Source organism: Sitophilus oryzae, unplaced genomic scaffold (genome assembly GCF_002938485.1).
Source record: "Sitophilus oryzae breed Bouriz unplaced genomic scaffold, Soryzae_2.0 scaffold_111_pilon_pilon, whole genome shotgun sequence".
In the NCBI taxonomy this organism is placed as follows: domain Eukaryota; kingdom Metazoa; phylum Arthropoda; class Insecta; order Coleoptera; family Curculionidae; genus Sitophilus; species Sitophilus oryzae.
In genome coordinates, this window is record NW_022145749.1 from 7,657,446 (window position 1) to 7,677,917 (window position 20,472).

The following is a 20,472-nucleotide window of genomic DNA, read 5'->3' on the forward strand; positions in this document are numbered from 1 at the left end:
TTTCATCTGAAAATCGTACCTAAAAAGATTTTGTTTACCTGACTGACCACAAGAAACGTTACACATAGTACCTATACCTAACTGATCGGCTTTCTCAGAGAGTACCAGTGTAGATAACAGCTGTCTATTAATTGACCTGTATACCTATAAGTTTTATTTTTGAAATTGGTCACTGGTAGTTAGGAGTAGAGATGAGCAACAAATCGCTAACTGCGATTCAATCGCAGCGATTTTAAAATCGCAATCGCAATATGCGATTGGCTCTCCTAGGAAACTGCGACCTGCGACTGCGATTTTCTTCTATTTCCGAGTTTCAATTTAGGCAACCAATATTACTATAGTTGCGAGTTACGATTTTGCTGCGACTTGAGATTTTGCTGCGTTGTGATTTTGTAAACTATAGGACCGTGATAACCTTCTACCTCCGAGTTTAAATTCTGAAGAGTTGCGATTGGCGATTTTGTTGCGAATGTAATTTTGTGATCCATTGAAGCGTTTTATAGTAAACTGCGATTGAATTTTTTCTCTGATTTTATTTATTTATAGAGAAGGTATTATTTTATCTAGGGCCAAAATCATAATATACCGGATGTTTCTCATGAGTGGTTCGCCCCTATAACTTTTTTATTTTTTCTGATAAAAAAATGAGATTTGGTATGTTAGCATATGGCATAAATTAGGATTGATTGACGTATTCAATTCGTTTCGATCACTTTCTGTTTCACCGGAAATGACTACAACTTTTTATTTTTAAATGGCACCCCCGGTATTTTTTTTTACTTTATTCGATAGAAAATGACACTCTAAATAGAATGGCATATCATATGCCAACTTTTAACATTTACGCTTAAAAAATCGTATTTTAAATTGCAATCTAGAGTATCATGGCTTTGTTAAAAATATTAATTTTTAATCAGGGATCCTTGAAAAAAAGTAATTTTATTGTCTATTGTTTTTCCTGTGTTGTCCTGGCCGATTTTATTTATTTATCGTATGGCTCATATATATGCAAGAAAACCAGACACTTAAATATAGACATAAAATAAAACTACAATGTAAATGAAAACATTACAATGTAAATATAAAAAACAAGTATATTATAAAAAGACAACATAAAAAACGTATTTACGAACACTATATATTAACATCTAGATGCCCTATCCATTCCAAAGCTGATGGAGAAGCCTCCAGAAAGTCCTTCCAGTCTTCACCATAAGCGCGTAGGTTGCACTCTCTAGTTATGTGATGGATGGTTTGGTGAGGGGATCCGCAATCACATTCTGGGGAAGGTATTTTTCCCCACTTATAAAGGGAATCCGCACATCTTCCATGGCCAGAGCGTATCCTATTCAAAGTTACCATGTTTTCCGGTTTAGATCGGTACCTGGTGTCTGGCAATAGTTATTTTTGAACCAGGAGTATAGGGTATAGGTGCGCATCGGCCATTAAAAGATGCCGCAATCGTATGTTTAATCATATCTCAATGATTTCAAACGACGCGACGCGACTGTGGCACATTTAACATATTTGGAAAAAGCATTTTTTTACGAATAATTTGGTACCACACATTTGGTCAAATTGTCAGATGTTGAAAAAACTTAAAAACTAAACAACTGATTTTTTTAACTTTCTTTAACTGTTAAGCTATAGGTACATACATCACAGACAATTATATACTTAGTACAATATTTAAATATTAAAATCGCAATCGCAGGTTACAGTCGCAGCGATTTAAAAATCGCATTCGCAGTTTCAATTCCGTACAATTGCGATTGGAGAATCGCAGTTTTGTTCGTCTCTAGTTAGAAGTATGGCAGCCACCAACTGCTAATATAAGAAAAATTAATTAAATCAATTTAAAGCAGTACAGTGGTAGCGTGGGGTTCAATCTTAAGGTTCAATATTCGTGTGCAAAAAAATTGTCAGACAAAATCACGCCCAAAACTATGACTCTTTTTCAGCTATCAAATCGTCATTCTAAGGCTGCAAATTAAAGAATCTTATTTTATTAAAAAAATAAAAACCCTGTCTACTAAAACGTATTGTCTAATATTGCAATGAATGTCATTTTTATATTTTGTGAAATCAGAAGTCCCAATTCGATGTTCCAATAATCGCGTGCTGCAAGCGCACAGATTACAGTACGTCTGTCCGTTCTGTGGCTACGGGGTATCCGTGAGAGGGGAAACGATATTCTCTCGATGTTTTTCGTAAAAAATTAGACGACGCGTCCCATCAATAAAAATTCGACAAATTTGCAATAGCCAATAAAATGAGTAGGCGGAGCGATTTGCGGTGACGTACTCGTCATAAAATATATTGCTGTTTATTTAAATGTTTTTTGCCCGCATTCCTTTCATAGACACAGATCGAGCAGACGAACTGTACATGAGCACATGAGCCAGTTTAATACATCGAAAGTTGCTAGAGTGTGGAGAAAAACAAAGGGTGGGCTAGGGTTTGATTAATTAGATCTAATATTCGAAAAATCGTGTCTGCGATGTTACTAGACGTTTTTCAAATAACAATGCGAACTTTTTTTTTTAAATGCAATGCTATCAGAGCATAATATTTTTTACAATATAGCAAATTTGTTTTTAAATATTTTTTTAATAATTTTGTTAGGTATAGAAGATGCAATGAGAAGATGTTTAGAAAATTAGAGTACAATATTACCTAGAATTTAAAAATGTAATTAGATTGATAACATTATATTTCAAGAACAAAAGCACTGTTATTAGATAAGCGATAAGTATGGGAATATCGCAGTATAGGAATATTTCGAAAACATATAGCTTAATCGATCTTTGAAATAGTTAGCCGGATCCTGACTTACCAACTCGGTATTTGACATTATACACAAAAAATATGTGTTTAGAATTTCATATAAAATTCAAAAACCACAAAATATGGAGAAAAAGTGTTAACTTGAAACATTAAAATCTACAACGAAATTATTAATTACAAAAAAAATTAATGGATCAATAATTGTATTAATAATGTTAATAAAACATTTAGTAAATAATAAAATCCTTTATTTAACAAAATCTAACCCCCAACAAATTATATAAAACAGGCAACAAACTATATAGCTTAAAATATTGTGATGTTTTATAATTTTGAACAAAAATTACTTGTAAAGGAGACTAAAAATTCATAACAATTTCGATGCATTACAACTCAACACTTTAACAACTGAAATTAACTTACTGAAATACAATTATTAACATACTGAAAGTACGTTTCTCTAACCATATTCGCATCAACGTCAAATCAGAATGTTAAGAAATATTGTAATGTAATGTATGTAAATGGTTTCTCTGTAAAATGCATTGGAGTAATCAACAATAGAAAACACAAATAATATTAAAAAAGGAGAACTGTTAAAATGGTAGATACAAAGCTTTAAAATCATCTTAAATCTAATAAATTTTAAGTAGCATTGGCTAAAGTCCGTCCAGCGTGAGAAGAGACTATATTGACACATAAAAGATAAAATTCGTCACATATTCTCTCGTACATTATCTCGCCGAACAGACTATATTTAACTCCACTCGTAAACAGGATTGTAATAAATATTATAGTTTAAATACAATTAAATCAGAAAATCTTATTTTTGAGCTGTCAGGACTGAATTAGAATTATGCGTGTAACTCTAGGAACTTACTTTTTTGGAAAAAATTACTTTTTTAATAATTATTTTTACTTACTTTTGAGACTTGCTATTTATCAATATCTAAAATACTATGTTTTAGTTCTATTTAAATATCAAAACACACGTTTTTTTATCCATTCTAGTTCAATTAGAATGCTATTAACATCACAATATTAGGTATCTTTATACTGTACATACTTACTTAATATTTGAAGCAAACTTTAGCTACATAAATTACACACATTTTTATATCAGTAGTACATCAATCTCGTTTCTCACATACCAATAATTTATATTATTATACAGTGCGTGTCAAAAAGTTTGCAATAAATTAGGGAAAACAGTATTAAAAAGAAAATTACATATATAATGTATAGTTTATCTGAAGTTAGTTGGAATAGATTGAGACTCTTAATTTCGGCACTGTCTTTGTCGGCATCGTCGGGACGAAGGAATGAGTCTCAGTACTTCCAATTGACTTCGGAAATACTATACCTGTACTTATTTTCATAAATGTATAGTAGTAACTTACAATTTTTTTTTCTTTTTCTTTAGTTGCAAACTTTCTCACATACAACTTATATATCACGAGATATCATTTTAAATTTAAATATGTTAATAAATGAGACTACTCCATTGTAGATTTTCATATGGGTTCTGAACAGTCTGAAATTCCTTTTAGGGCAGTAAGCGTGGGTTTTAGGGTCCGAATTCTGAATACCTGCACCGATTGACGTGAAATATAGGTAAGAAACAAAAGTTACATAATAGCGATGTGTACTTTCACCCTGGGGGTGAGTACCACCCCTTCTCGGGGGTGAAAAATAAATCACCCATTTTAATTACAAAAATCAATAAAGGGATGAATTCTAAGCAAAATATGTTCTATAACATTTTTTCAGAAAATTGATATTTTCCTAGTTATTTAAGATTGAAAATGTTGATTTTTTATCTAAAAACTGCATATTTTTTTTGCCAGTTTTTATAAATAACTCGAAAACCTTGCGTTTTATCGCAAAACTCATATAAAGCAAAAATGAAGCTTTTGGAATAACTAAACGATCTTTTTTTGTTGATTACGGTAGGTGTAATAATAGCCGAGTTATCATTATGTAAACGTGATTTTTTATTTTTCGAAAACTAAATTGCAACCTTTTACCGTAAAATAATGGCGAAAGAACACATTTTTCGAAGAAAATGAATATGACCGTTTTTAAAGTGCTTGAAAAGACCTTTTAAATGCTTTGTTAAAGAAGTTCGTAGCTTAAAAACTCGCGGAGTTATGATAAAAATAATATGGTCACCTGATTATTTCGGGAAAAAATGAACCACATATCTATTACTAAAATCATAAAAAGAAAAACTAAGCGTAATACATGTATATTTGGCTATATTTAGGTACTAGCAATTGACTCTCCAAGTTCGAGCGGTTTAGAATGCCTAAATTTGGAAGAAGTGGAAAATAATGAAAAAAAAATATTTTTTGTTTTTTAAAAAATTTTAATTTTTTTGACATATCTCAAAAACTAAGCAAGATACGTAAAAAATGCAACAGAAGAAAATTGAAGGTCTTTTTTTTGCAATATTTTTGCTCCCGTTTAATTTTTCTGTAGATCTCTTCATTTCGTAGATATTACGTTTTTTTAGTTTGACTTGCATGTAGAAAAGGGCCACCTTCTCTGAGCCCTTAAAACCCAAAAATCTCGTGAAAATGAAGAGTTCAAGACTGTTCAACTATAGAGGTTAATTTGTAGCTCGTGTAATTTCCTACAAATTGATAGTTTTTATTTTTATGATTTTTGTCATAGATTTTGTTGTTAATTTTTTTCCGAAAAAATGAGGTGACCTAACCTAACCTAACTAAACAACAAAAAATGAATCGATTCGTTATTCTATAAGCTTCATTTTTGCTTTATATGAGTTTTGCGATAAAACGCAAGATTTTCGAGTTATTTATAAAAAATTGCAGAAAAATATGCAGTTTTTAGATGAAAAACCAAGATTTTCAATCCTAAATAACTCGGAAAATATTAATTTTCTGAAAAAATGTTATAGAATATTTTTTGCTTAGAATTCATCCCTTTATTGATTTTTGCAATTAAAATGGGTGATTTATTTTTCACCCCCGAGAAGGGGTGACACTCACCTCCAGGGTGAAAGCACACATCGCTACTATGTAACTTTTGTTTCTTACATATATCTCTATTCACTTCACTGTTAAAATTTCACGTAAATCGGTGCGGGTGTCAAGAATTCGGAGGTAATACCCTATTTTTATCCTCGCTTACTGGCCTATTTGTGTATAAAAAATACCATACAATAAAAAAAAACGGCATCAGAATTGACTTAGAAATAGCGATTGTCCATTTCTATGCCAACATGGCGCCTTCTTTCTTTGACCATGCAACATTTTATATCATATAATATGCCGTTAAAGCTTGTTTCATACAATTAGGGCACCTAGTTTTTAGTTTTATTTAGAAAAAATGCAATTCATTCAATGTACCATGTAAATATCAAAAACCTTACGAATTGCTTTAGATTTTGTCTCCTAAATTGCTTGAAAGCAGTTGTGGATCCAAAAGAGGTATAAATATAATTAGTAAATATCAGAATGTATCAAAAAATAGTTAATATTACTATACAATATATGAATTTGAATCTTAGATTATCTAGAACATAGAATATTTTTTGAGGAAAAATATATAAAATTGTTACATAAGAGTTATAATGAAGATAACACTCTTTAAGTATATACCATTCCAGAGACTACCTATAGACTATTGCAACATACAAGGTGTACCATAAAGTTCATATTGGCTTTTGTCATGGCAGCAAATTATAAAAAAAACCTTCTTTTAATATACAAAAAGTGGGATTATGGACTATAGAAAAGAAAAACTTTAAACAAACACAATCAAATTAACACTATAGACATTCTAAATAATCTGACACCAAATTCTAAATGAAAAAAATATATATTTTAAGGTTTTTCTTTTCTATAAGTCAATTAAACAAGTTTCGAATCTTAAAAATAACATTTTTGATCTTTTACCAGTATGTATGTGTGGGACTGTAAACAAAAGTTATTGTATTATGCTTTGGATTTACCTTGCCTTATATAATTTTAGCAAAAAAAAATGTTTTTTGAACCTATATAAAGTCTCTGTATATTTATCAAACTTTGTCACCTACCGTCACATTTGCCTAGAGAATCTTTAATATCCCACCATAACAGTTATGAAATAGATACGTCAAAATAAAAAAATATATTAGGCATAAATAAAAAAAATTCATTAAAATGTACATGCCCAATGGATGCAAACCTTTTGCCACATCCTGTATAACAAATATAATAAAAAAATTATGCAATAAAAGTGTTAGATTTTATTAGGCAGCTAAAACAATTTAAAAAAAATACTACTAAAATTTTGAATCCAAGCATCTCAAAATTTTGAATCCACACCTGCTCCAAGCACTAACTATACATAACATCATTCACACAAAAATTACAATATCGAGTCCAAAAAAAAATTAATAAAATCACTTTATACAAAATTTAATATTTTTTCTTGCTCGCATATATCATTTAAAAATGTACATTTACTTAGAAAGAGAATTTATAACATAATATCCTTAACTAATTACATTTGATTAAACCATTAGAACATGGTTCTTAATAAAATAAAATTCACAACTTCTTGTGAATCTAAATAGCTGTATTTCGTTTCCATTACGCGCAAAAAGTACACTAAATACTTGTCTTGGAAGTTATTTCCAAGTTTCTGTTTAAAAATCTCTTCACATACTCCTTGATTTCATCCTCATCTAAAAATTTCAAATCATTATATTAATGATATAAAAATTACTAAACCTAACCAACCTTTATCAACTAGTGAATGTGATATTTTTCTTGCCGTACTCTTAAAGATGTCTCTGGATTCGAATCTTTTATTTGCATAAGCTGGAGTCAACAATTTCACTACAAGCAGCCCGGTTTCAGTTTTTTTAAGTTTTGGTTTAACTTTTTTATTTTCAACGTCACTGTTACTACTTTTTTCCCCATTTTGTTCATTGGATTTCTGTTCAATAGAAGACTCGTTTAAAGATTGATTAAGTATGTGATTCATCTCATTTTTTTGCTGTTGTATTAAGCTAGATTCAGAAGGAGAGGTGATATTATTCCCCTGAGTTGATACTTTTTCTATTTCAGTTTGTTTTTCATGGTAAGCGTCTTCATCTTTGTTTTTAGAAGAAAGTAAACTTGACCCCCCATCACCATTATTAACTTCTCTCATTTCTGTTATATCATGAACGTCAATATTATTAAATATTAAACTTTTTCCCTGATTCTCCACATTAGATCCATTTTCAACATCTTTACTTCTTCCATTTTCTGTCAATCTTAAAAAACATAAAGATAAAATTACTATTAATCTGTTAAAAATATGATAAATACAAAAACCTACCTATCCTTATATTCGTCCATTCTTTTTTCATCTTTATCGTCATATCTTCTTTTCTTGCTACTTTCTCCATGTTCGTTAGGACTGTGATGTCTTTTTCGCTCATGTTCATGTCTATGTTTCTCCTTCCTGTGATGGTCTTCGTGATGTTTATCCCTATCCCTCTCCCTGTGCCTATAATCTCGTTCACTGTCTCTACGATGCTTACCATCTTTATATCTGTAGTCTTCATGGTCTTTATCATGTTTACTAGAACTACTACCACCACTCTCGTCGTATCTTTCAGATTTCTCTAATCTACTTTCCCTTTTTCTTTCATACTCGTCATCAGAATCACCAAAGAGGTTTTTAAGGTCACTTGACTTTTTCATTTCGTTCCTTGTACACAATTCTTCAGTTTTATCTTCAGTAAAAGCTAAACCGCTTTTACTTTGGGAACTAATACCTAATTTTCTACACTCTTCTTCATTTAATAAGTCACTTGCTTTAGTAAAGCTACTTTTATATTTTGTATCACTATTTTGATCACTAAATATATCTGTACTTGTCCTAAATACCGGTGTATCAGAACTATCTGAAGATGCACTTTCTTCTCTATGTTCCAAGTCACTTTCTACAGCACAAGCAGGATCTTCATCTTCAGAGCGACGATCCTTTTTATTTTGCAGTTCTTTCTTAATATTCCGAAAAAGATCGGTTAACGTTTCGTGCTTGGGCGGTTTCGGTTCAAAATCTACTAATTTCTCATACACAGTTCTGTTTTCGGTGGATTTTTTGATATTTGAAATCTAGAAATAAAAAAAGTTCAATCAAGACACTGATCTAAAAATAACTAGGCTAAACGTGCCGCGTGGTATTAAAGTAACAATGTACAGAAAATCTGTAATATCAGTAATATAAACTTACATTTGATTCGGTTCTAAATAAATAAATTTTACTTGAAAATATCCTCAAATTTCTAAAATAATCCAATTATTGCGTTGAAAACAGTAGTTGACAATTAATGACATTTGACGTTTTGTTATGTCAATAATGTCAAATGTGAACAGAGTTGCCGAATTTCTGAAATATATTTTGCAATGTTGCCATATTTAGAAAAATATCATCAAAATAAATATTTTTTATTTGTTTTTGTATAATTTTTAATTTTTGTAAATAAAAATAATTTCAAGGTACCTTAATTAACTAATGCGAAGGATATAGAAAGAAAAATTAAAATAATTATCATAGAATATTTGTTACAGAAGAAATTAAATTGCTACATGAAATCGATAAATTTATTAATCAACTAATAAATGTATGTATTTTAAGCATTACCGCAGATAGAATACCTACAAAACACCATTATATTACGAATTACGAGAACTATAAAAAGGCTGTAGTAAAATTAGTGATGGGCGCGTAAAAAATTAAAAATCTTGTTTGCTACGTGTAAAATAACATACTTTTTTACAAGAGATGAGTGAGTAAAAATCCTTGACGTAAAAAACTGTTTTTACGTGTAGAATATTTATATTTTTACGCAGTAAGCTTCTGCACATTAATGAAAACTTAAATATACATTTAAAGATTACTAAAGCTTCTTTATCAACTCAGTTAACTAACTGACTAAAAAATACATTTTAATAACTGTCACTGTTTGACCATTGATAATAAATATTTTTTTATTTTATTGACATATTTGTCAAAAGACTGAAAAATAGTTGGCTGTGTAGCGTGCGGTGCAAGAACAGTTAACCTAATAGGACTGCTCATTTAGCCAAAAGTGTCCGCCAGGTGCATGCGAAAACTACTCGCTTTGTGACGTCATTGTAGCCCTTGTCATGGTTATTAGTCAAATACGTTTAAAATAACAATTTTATTTATGTTAAATAATAATTTTATTTAAACGTATTTGATTTAAACGTATTTGATATTAGTCCTTATCCGGCAACCAATAATACACACACGTGCATTATTGGTTGCCGAATGCAAAACGTTCATTATTTAGTTTATTTATTTAAACACCTTATATGTATGCAGTATAGATATGATAGTATAGTTTACCGTTCTTGCGTGCGGTTCATAATTTTATTTTGCACGACAATATGACGTCACAGTGGCGAAAATTTGATAGTAGCCGAGGCTCTTGCGAATAAAAATTGACTGTCAATCGACACAAAGTTGCACGAATCAGTTTTGGTTGCTTTGGTTAGCCTTTTTTAATGGTGAATATTATTTTTAATATAAAATCGAATTTGATGTCTTTTTAGTGAGTTGTATGCAACCAACGATACATGTGACGTCACATTGTCGTGCAATATAATATGGAAATAACTTTTCAATAGTAAGTGACTATATAATATACAGGGTGGTCCGAACTGTATTCCGGAAACTTCGGCAGCATATTCTGCAGATAAAACACGGTAAAAAAGTTCCTATAAATGTATGTCCTAAAATGCTTAGTTTCGGAGATACAGGGTGTAGAAATGTCATTTTTATTTCGATTTTTTCCAAATAATTTCTGAAGTAACGTCAATATTTGGATGAAAATTGGTGTCTAGGAGTTTTTTGACATGACAAATTTGATTTTGACGTCAAAATGGCTCCTATTTGTAGAGGGCGCCACCTACATGTGTTTTAACTGTTTTGAAGAGTAATAACTTTTCGTCCGTACCTGTATAAAACTACTGACTGAAAAAATATACATTTCCATGACTTTCCACGTAAAAAATGTCTCTTGATAAAAATCGCTAGGGGCAACAGTTCTCAAGATATTTAAAATTGAAATAGTCAATACATGTCTTTATTGACAAAAAATAAGCACACGTTGAGTATAGTTATTTGACTGAAATAATAAATTTTTAATTTTTTAAATTAATCATAAAATTTTTTGCGAAAAATTGATGATTGAACAGTTTCTGTTCAACTTTTGGCACAAAAATTGTCAAATTTATGATTTCAGTCTAATAACTATTTAGTCAACATATTGAATTTATGTCAATGATGACAGATATTGATAATTTTGATTCCAAATATCTCGAGAACCATTACTCGTAACGATTTTTACCAAGAGACCTTTTTTATGTAAAAAAAGTCGTAAATGTATATTTTTTTTACTCAGTAGTTTTATACAGGAACGAACTAAAAGTTATTACTCTTCAAACCAGTTAAAAAATATGTAGGTGGCGCCCTCTAATAGCAGGAGTCATATTGACATCAAAATCAAATTTCTCATGTCAAAAAACTCCCAGATACCAATTTTCATCCAAATATTGACGTTATTTCAGACATTATTTGGAAAAAATCGAAATAAAAATGTAAATTCTACACCCTGTATCTCTGAAACTAAGCATTTTTGGACATACATTTATACAAACTTTTTTAGTTATTTTTATCTGCAGAATATGCTGCCGAAGTTTCCGGAATACAGTTCGGACCACCCTGTATATACGTGTAGTAAACCGATCGTTTATGAAATTCACTTAAAATTAACTAATTATAATTTTTTTTCTTGCATTGTTGCTTTTATTTACTAGGTACTTGTCAAAGATTAGATGTCAAAGAGTTTAGATACGTCAATTTGACTTACCTGCTTCAGTAACGTATCTTGAATGTTTGTGTTATTAAATAATTATTATAACTATCTGTTTTTATCAGAATTATATATTTTTATAACAATTTTAGTAACTACCAACATTTATTGACAACGTAAAATGAAACAACAAATTATTGAGTCTACCCTACATCATATTTTTACACGTTTTAAATAAAATTAGAACGGCACTGATAAAACGGAATTTAAGTCGGCCATCTTTGGTTCCCATCGTGCTCGATCAAAATCTTTTCATATACTCCTTCCTTAATATTTTTATTCAAAAGTCTGTCCAAAGTGAGACACATAATAGTGACAGTTGTTTTCTGTCATTTGAATTCAGGGTGCATCCACACTATCTTAGAAAAAGCGGAACGGCGTATCGGCGTAACGACCTTGAATCGATTTCCAGCAATTCTATTGGCTGAAAAATTCATCTGTCAGAAATTTTATCTGTCAAATTCATCTGTCAAAAATTTCAGCCAATAGAATTACTGGAAATCGATTCAAGGTCGTTACGCCGATATGCCGTTCCGCTTTTTCTAGGATAGTGTGGATGCACCCTCACAAGTAAACTGTATTTTCCATCATTTTTGGGATGTCATCTGTCAAAATTTTCCTGACTCGTCGGACAGACTTTATAATCTATTTATGTTGCAAAATACTATAAACATACCATACGATCGAGAAAAAACGCCGTCAGAGATGACTTAGAAATGAAGATCACTGTTATTTTTTAAGTAAATTTATATGGGCAATGCCAGATTGTCATTTCCAAACTAACTGGACGCCGTTTTTTTGGATCACACGGTATTATTCTCGATAATAAACTTACTAGTTTGGCTAAACCATTCCTATACATCATCATATTTGACGTAGATGTAAATATTTCATACTCCAAATCGATGCAACAATCTTCCACATCTTTTTTATCGAAAACTTGCGTTGGAGCGCACTTAATATAGTTGGTGTGCAACACGTCAAATATTTTCGTCATGTATTGCTCTCTAGTGAGAACAGTTAAGCCTTTAATTTTACGAGAAGTGGCTGCAGCAGATTTGACAAGGGCATATTTTGACGCTAATTTATCTAGAGTTTCGTGAGAAACTTCCTAAAAATAAAAATCAAGTAAATTCAAAGTATGGGGTCATCTAGTCTTAAGCCGGACTCTGATGACTCGTGTACTTGGCAAACATTTTTATTGGCATACAGGGTCCGGGAATAATGCGTCGGGCATCTGTAGCTCCAATAATAAACAACTTAGAAATTTTGTGTAAGTACAAACCTGAAGTATGTATTAGGATGGATTTCAGGAAAATATTTTAATTTCTACAGGATGGCTCAAAAATGTGTGAGTGGATCGCGATGATTTTTTTAAATGAAAGACACTGTATGCTATTGCTTTCTAATCACATTACATAATCCTAAGATATTATTAAATATGTTTTGATTTGGTTAGGTTAGGTTTGGTTTGGTTCAGGCAGATTAATAAATTAAAAAATATATTTTTTCAGTCTTTTTTTTAAATTATAAAAAATACGAGAAATGTCCTGAAATGGAAACTATACATTACATACTATACGTTACATACTTTAGGTCGGCACTTATATAAAATTTCTAAGTTGTTTATTATAGGAGCTACAGATGCCCGACGCACTATCGCCGAACCCTGTATGCCAATAACAAATGTTTGCCAAGTACACGAGTCTGAGGTCTGTCACAAGGTCTGAGCGTGGCTTTAGCTATAGTCCTTATCACGTTACTTTTCCCAAAATGGCGAAACTTAATCTATCAAAGCAAGCAGTTTTTTTTACATAACAATAAGTTAGTGTAATTCAGAGATGGGATTAAACGCGTGTTTTCTCCTTTTTTGTGTTTTGATGGAAAATAAACATGTAAACATTAAAAAACAGTAAGAAAACTGATAAAAATGAAATTTTTTCCTTCCAGCACACATTTTCTATTGTTGCTGCCTAAATTTCGATATCTACACAAAATAAAAGATATTATCAAAAAAAATACTAAACATAGTGAAATAAATTATATCTTTCTTACAAAGGTCATATAATTTTTAGGCTTATATTACTTACAAAGGTCATATAAGATTTTAACGTTTTTGTAAAATGTAAAGTCTACCAAAAACTATTATTACTACATTCACTTTCAATCGCCCATCTCCCTGGTCTAAAATTATTTAATTGAAAACGTAACTTTAATTATTTGAAGAATTTATATCTCTGATGTTCTTCTGAATGCTACAAAAATGAACCGTATAATCGAAAAGAAATGGCGTCATGTTAGCTTAGAAATTACATTATATGGCATTCACCATGTAATTTTACATATAAAATGACGGCGATCCTCCTTTATAAACCAATTCTGACGTTTTTTTTCGATCATATTATTCAAGTAGTACACACCATGGATGGGCGTTGACGAGTTTCTTCCCTTTTAACGTTTTGAAGTAAAATACATGTAAAAATGCAATTAAATGTAAAAAAAAATATTTCTCTTCGTTCCCAACATACATTTTCTGTTGTTTCTACACAAAAAAAATAAATATTATGACAGATAAAAAAAATAGACTATACAATGAAATTGTAGTCTTTAATTCCACGATATTTTTATCATATTATTATCTGTCATTAACTGTTAACAGCATTTTTACAAACCTGTCTTACAATTTCACAAAACGTAAAAAATCACATAAAATTCATGTTTTCTACGTTACGGTTTTTTACTCGCCTATCCCTGATACAGGCTGTACTGCGTATAATGTCAAACGTCAAAACGGGGAAAAGTAACGTGATACGAACTATGTATTACGTGAGGATTTCTTCTCAATTCAAATTGTTTCTCTATGAATGAGGCTGTTTCCTTTTTTGCAGCTTGCTCTCTTTCGAAAGCGGCTTGTCTACCGTCGTCGCTATCATCACTGTCACCCTGCCCTCTTCTTTCATTTGTTTCGCTAAAAAAATACTATTAAAATACAATACCATCCAAAAAAATGCGTTAAAGACAGCTGGGAACGACAATTGAAAATTTCAATTCTAAACGTAATTTACAAAAAAACTGACACTTAAAACTTAAAAACTTAGAAACCGGCCGTAGCGCAAGCAGTAGTGTGTCGATCTACGGTGCGAGATGTACTGGATTCGATGCCCAGCCAGTACGGTCGCTTTATTTATTTAAATAAAAATATTTATTTATCTAAATAGAGCGACCAGCGAGCCGCCACCTCAAGGAAGGCAATGGCAAACCACCTTAAGTATATTTGCCTTGTACAGCCTCTCAAATAGTGCCGTTCGGATTCGGCGTTAAACTGTAGGTCCCGTGTATTTGTGAAACACTGATGACACACATCACAAGTACATGCGAGAGGTAGCCGACGCTCTGTATAGGGTATGGCACTGTTAGAAGAAGTCATTCCCCAGCCGTCTTTGACGCCGTTTTTTTTTCAATAATATGGTATTTTTTGTATAAAAAGATAGCTAATATAGCGAGGATCTTACTCTTGAATGCCTTTTCTTCCTTCTCCATACAAATCTCCGTAATCCATGTTATTATAAGAGCTGACATTTGTGCTGAACTGAACACTTTTAATGTGAAACTGTTCCACCATTTGCTGGACAGCAGTTTTATCCTTACACCAATCACAATTTTTATTACACTCTGGTAGTTCTTCTCCAAAATACTTGGAAAAAAGAGCATGTCTACATTCCCTACAATTTAAAGTAAAATTAATTTTATAATCGTTATAGAATATTTAAATTTACATTGGATTTTCACAATATTCTAAAACTTTTTTAAATCCCTTTATTGCATTTTCAATGTTTAACTTCTTATCTTCTTTTTGTTTACATTTGGCAAGGTCTTGAGTTAAATGAAACTCAACTGCTTTTGAATCTTGTCTGTTGTAATAAACTCTACACCAAGACGGTTTGCCATCTCTTCCAGCTCTTCCTGATTCCTGATAAAAGGATGCGGGATCTTTTGGTACACCCCAATGTACAACAAACCTACAAAGATTAAACATTATATGCTTATTGTAGTTAAATACAGGGTGGCCTCAAAAAGAACGACGGTTTGTATAGAAATTACATTTTGTGAGCGTAAGTAGGTTTATTTAGAGTATCTTCTAAAAGTATATAGGGTTTTACAGGGTATCGCCAAAAAAGTTATACACCAAACTCGCGTTTTTTGTAATGAAACACCCTATATACATATATGATATGGGGGGGTGCCCAGCAGAAAATGGGGGGGTCCCGGCACCCACGGGCCCCCCTTTAGTTACGCCAATGAGTTTCATTAGAGAAACATATGACTAAAATTAAAGGTTTTTGGAAATGAAGAACAAATTTTAAATTTCAATAAAAGCTACCTGAATTGAAGTTTACCCGCTATAGCCTAATATAGAAGTCATGTCCCCAGATTGTCTTTACAAGAGGAAACCTTTTTTATTATTGACATTTTCAGAAAAATGTCAATAATAAAAAAGAAAAAACCTCACAAAAATTTTTGCTTGTTCTGAAACGTTTTCACACATCGTTCATATCCCGTTTATACTTTTGCAAATTTCTTTACCGTTTTAGAAAAAAGTAAAAAAAACCATGAAAATATAGTTGAATTTTCTCTAAGTCCTAAAAATGAAAAGGCTTTTCTATGGTAATATAATTTCGTTTTCATCCTTTGATAGATTAATATTGATAGAACTTTAATTAACGTCGTATTTTTTACTGTTTTAAAATGTTAAACAAGCACAAAATTTATTAAGTTCAATGGAAAGGGTGGTAATAGTTATCAGAAAATGTGATACTCTAACCATAGATAGCAAAAAATTTGACGTTAATCAAAATCAAAGATCAAAATTAATAATCATGTGTCAAAGAATGAAATCGAAATTATATTATGTACCATAGAATCGCCTTTTGATTTTTTTATCTTGGCGTCAAAAATCTTTAATTATATTATTAAAGATATAAAGATTATCAAGATATATTTAAATAAATTGTTATTTACCTCACAGTAGCTTTATCCACACCCATTCCAAAACTTATAGTGGCACAAATTACAGGAACATCACCATCCTGCCATTTCTCTTGAAACTCTAACCGTTCACTGTTTTTCAACCCGGCATGGTAACACAGTGTTTTAATTTTCATTGAATTCAACTTAGAAGCTAAAACTTCAGTTTCTTCTCTTGTTCTACAATAAATTATGCCACAAGATTTATTATTTTTAGGCAGGTCCTTTTCACTCTCGAAATTTAGACAGGTTTCGATAAATTGCTTTAGATGAACAAAAGGGTCTGGGAGCATATTAGGAAAATATACATCATAGAATAAATTACTCCTAAAGCATGATGTTTTAAATGTTTTGTGATCGGTTAATTTTAAACTTTTAATGATGTCTTTGGTTACCTAAAACAAGTTAAGTTCTTTTAACCATTCTCAACTAATATATCGGGTGTTTTTAAAAGTCACGCCCCTATAACATTTTAATTTTTTTAAATAAAAAAAAAGATTTGGTGTGTTAGTATAGGACATAAATTAGAATTGATTGACGTTTTTAATAATTACTTTCTGTCACTTTCTGTTTCACCGAAATGACTACTTTGTCTTTTTAAATGGTACCCTCGGTATTTTTTTTAATTTTATTTGATAGAAAAAGATATTCTGAATAGAACGACATATTACATGTCAGCTTTTGACAGTTTCTCTTTTTGACAAGGCTACTTGATTAAAATTTAGTGAATTTAACACAGCCATGGCAGCAAAATAAAACAGCAATTCACCACAATACACCGAAACACTTTACTTTTGCACTGGACACGCGTTGCGCTAACCATGTTAGCATCATCAGCAGATGATTAAAACCGGTTTAGAGTTTTAATCATCTGCTGTAATCATCGGTGTATTGTGGTGAATTAGTGTTTTATTTGCTGTTTAACACCAAAGGTTCCAACTCTCAACTCTAAACATTTTTTAAGCCATTTTTTTTTAATTGAAAATGTCAAAGGTTGACATATGATATGTCATTTTCTATCAAGTAAAGAAATACCGATGGTACCAAATAAAAATAAAAGTTTATAGATATTTCCAGTGAAACAAAAAGTGGCCAAAAATATTTGAATACATCAATCAAAATCAAAAATCGATCCAGATTTATGTCATATATCAACATACCACATCTCGTTTTTTTTTATCTGAAAAAATAAAAAAGTTATAGGGGTGAGCCACTATCGAAAAACACCCTGTAGAGAAATCAACAAAAGTGGGCGTGCTTGTCCTCAAAGACATTAAAGACATTAGAAACTATTAGTACGAGAGTTAGCAACGTCGGAAAAACAAGTATTTTAAGACGTCTGACTCTTTGATATATCTTTTACTATGCTCTCTAGAACACCATGCGGCCCGTCTGGCTGCCGGTAAACGTTGCGTTCCTTACTGCGCATTGAAAGAAGATCCTATATTTTTATTAGTCCTTTAAATTCTAGTATTGAATATAAATCGAACATGTCTCCATAGCGCAGTGCGTAGAGTTTCCGACCACGAACCGATGATTCAGAGTTCGAATCTGGGTCAGATCAAACACTTTTTTATTTTATTTTCGTTTATATTCTGATAGTAAAGTAGTATATTCTGATAGTAAAGTATTAAATATATAGTAGTATTCTGATAGTAAAGTATTAAATATATATTTTTTTAAATTACCAGAATTATTTAATACTTTACTTACAGTCTATTTTTAATTTTATTATTATTAGAGTTTTTTTTATTATTAAGTCTGCGTTTTGTTGAGTTAAAACCACGATTTTTATTGCAGGAAAATGCCAAAACCACTAAATAGTCGGAATCAACAACTTGTCTGGTCTTTACTCTACTGAGTATTATTTTTTACAACAACTTTACTACTGGGTATTATTTTGGACAGGAAAGAGATCATGGTGTGCTCCTTTTACAATTAAACTGCATAACAGAGATAAAAATTTATACTGTTGCTTAAGTTTTGCAGCTTTTACTGAAAGAAAATACGTAGATCTTTCAGCATGTTTGTTGCACTCAGCCACTCAATATTAGTTTACAGACTGGGGGTATTTGTATTTTACTAAAAACCCATCTGGGACCCTCTTACCATTGAGCCTGACTGGGAGTAAAATCATAGATAATAGAAGTAATTTATAGAATCTCATAAAAAGTGGACTAATGATAACCAATTGTAAATATAAAATTGAATATTGCAATGTGCAATATTCAATTTTCAGCTTTCCTTCAGAAAACTTGCTAATAACTTCATTTAATTAGAATTTGTTTGTGTAATTATCATACACAAAGTAATAATGTAGATATAAAAAAAATTGAAGTGAAAAATTGTGACAAAATTACATATTTTGTTTAACCCTTGACAAAGTAAAAAAAGCAGCTATGGCAATATTGGAATGTGCATTCCTCAGATACTTTGATGACATGCCAACTTTTATTGATTTTCCTATTATACCATTCTGGTCATCATAAAAGCGTGGTCTGGATTTTGTCAAATGTATTAAAGAGATAAAAGTTGGGTTGATACATTTCTTCTATGCAGTATTTCCAGATTTTGCATCAAAATTTCAAACTGCACAAGTAGGCATTTATGAAAAATGTTGCATCTATTCACTTTACTACAGCTGTAATAGATTATATTTAGCTTAGATATATTTTCTTCTTTTCAGCACTATACATGGAAGTTTTTAAAATAGTTTCTTTTTTTAAACACACATTTTCCTACACACGTAGAAACCAGCTGCTTTTTATTTTGTCTCTCTGTGTGTCAACCAGTTATTTAAATTTATCTCTGTCGCATGCATTAAAATATAGACCACGCAGATGAAGTGTCCAGGATGGTATATAATCTTTTACCTGAGCACTAGCTGTAGCAGTTAAGGCAATACAAGGTACTGAGCAGTTTTCTCTCAAGTTTCCCAATTTCAGGTAATCAGGTCTGAAATCGTGACCCCATTCGCTTACACAGTGAGCTTCGTCCACAACTATATATGCAATTTTGTTAAATTTATATAAATTAGCAAACAGTTCCTAGAAACATAATGTATAAAATTTGTTTAACAAAAACAACTGTTATACCTTAAATGTTTTGGTAGCAGCTTGTTCGGGTGTCACATATAATAGCCTAGTATTAGGGGAAGTTGATTTTAGATCGGCAATAAGGCTCTCCCTTTCATTTTTTGATATCTTTGAATTCAATGATGCTGCCCTTATTTTTAAACTTATCAACGAATCTACTTGATCCTGAGATAAAAACATAAAAGGAATTAGTTTGATAATGTCAGTAATTTATTAGTTTACAATAAAATTACAAAACTCACTTTAATCAATGCAAGTAGTGGTGAAAAAACTATTGTTATCATTTTATCATGCAGTACTGCTGGAAGTTGATAACATAACGATTTTCCAGCTCCTGTAGGCATTGAAATGTATACATCGTGATTTCCTGCAATATTTATTATGAATGTAGATAAAAAATATCTATATTTAAACAAAAAACAAAATACTTTGGCAAACTTCAATGACTGCTTCTTCCTGTAGTTTAGATTTGAACGTATCAAATCTGAAGAACTTTTTCAACCCTTCGAATATCGTTGAATTATCCATGGTCCTTAAAAATAAATAAATATTTTTTCAAAACACACTTAACACCTTTTTCAGACATAGAAACAATCCGGCAAAAGTGACATTTGACTTTTCTTGAAGTAGAAGAGGGCGCTGCGTTTATTAGAGATG

General features: G+C 31.0%; 1 protein-coding gene across 1 annotated transcript; it reads right to left on the minus strand.

The window, feature by feature from the left end:
- Positions 1–7,027: 7,027 nt before the first annotated feature.
- LOC115884909 (ATP-dependent DNA helicase Q5-like) lies at positions 7,028–20,438 on the minus strand. Its single transcript, XM_030903636.1, has 12 exons — positions 20,244–20,438; positions 20,058–20,182; positions 19,816–19,980; positions 19,594–19,767; positions 16,715–17,115; positions 15,472–15,714; positions 15,208–15,417; positions 14,522–14,663; positions 12,531–12,806; positions 8,125–8,909; positions 7,539–8,059; positions 7,028–7,483 (listed from the first exon to the last, which is right to left on the minus strand). The coding sequence occupies exons 1-12, from the start codon at positions 20,341–20,343 to the stop codon at positions 7,407–7,409; spliced, it is 3,219 nt and encodes a 1,072-aa protein (XP_030759496.1). The 5' UTR covers positions 20,344–20,438; the 3' UTR covers positions 7,028–7,406.
- Positions 20,439–20,472: the final 34 nt, after the last annotated feature.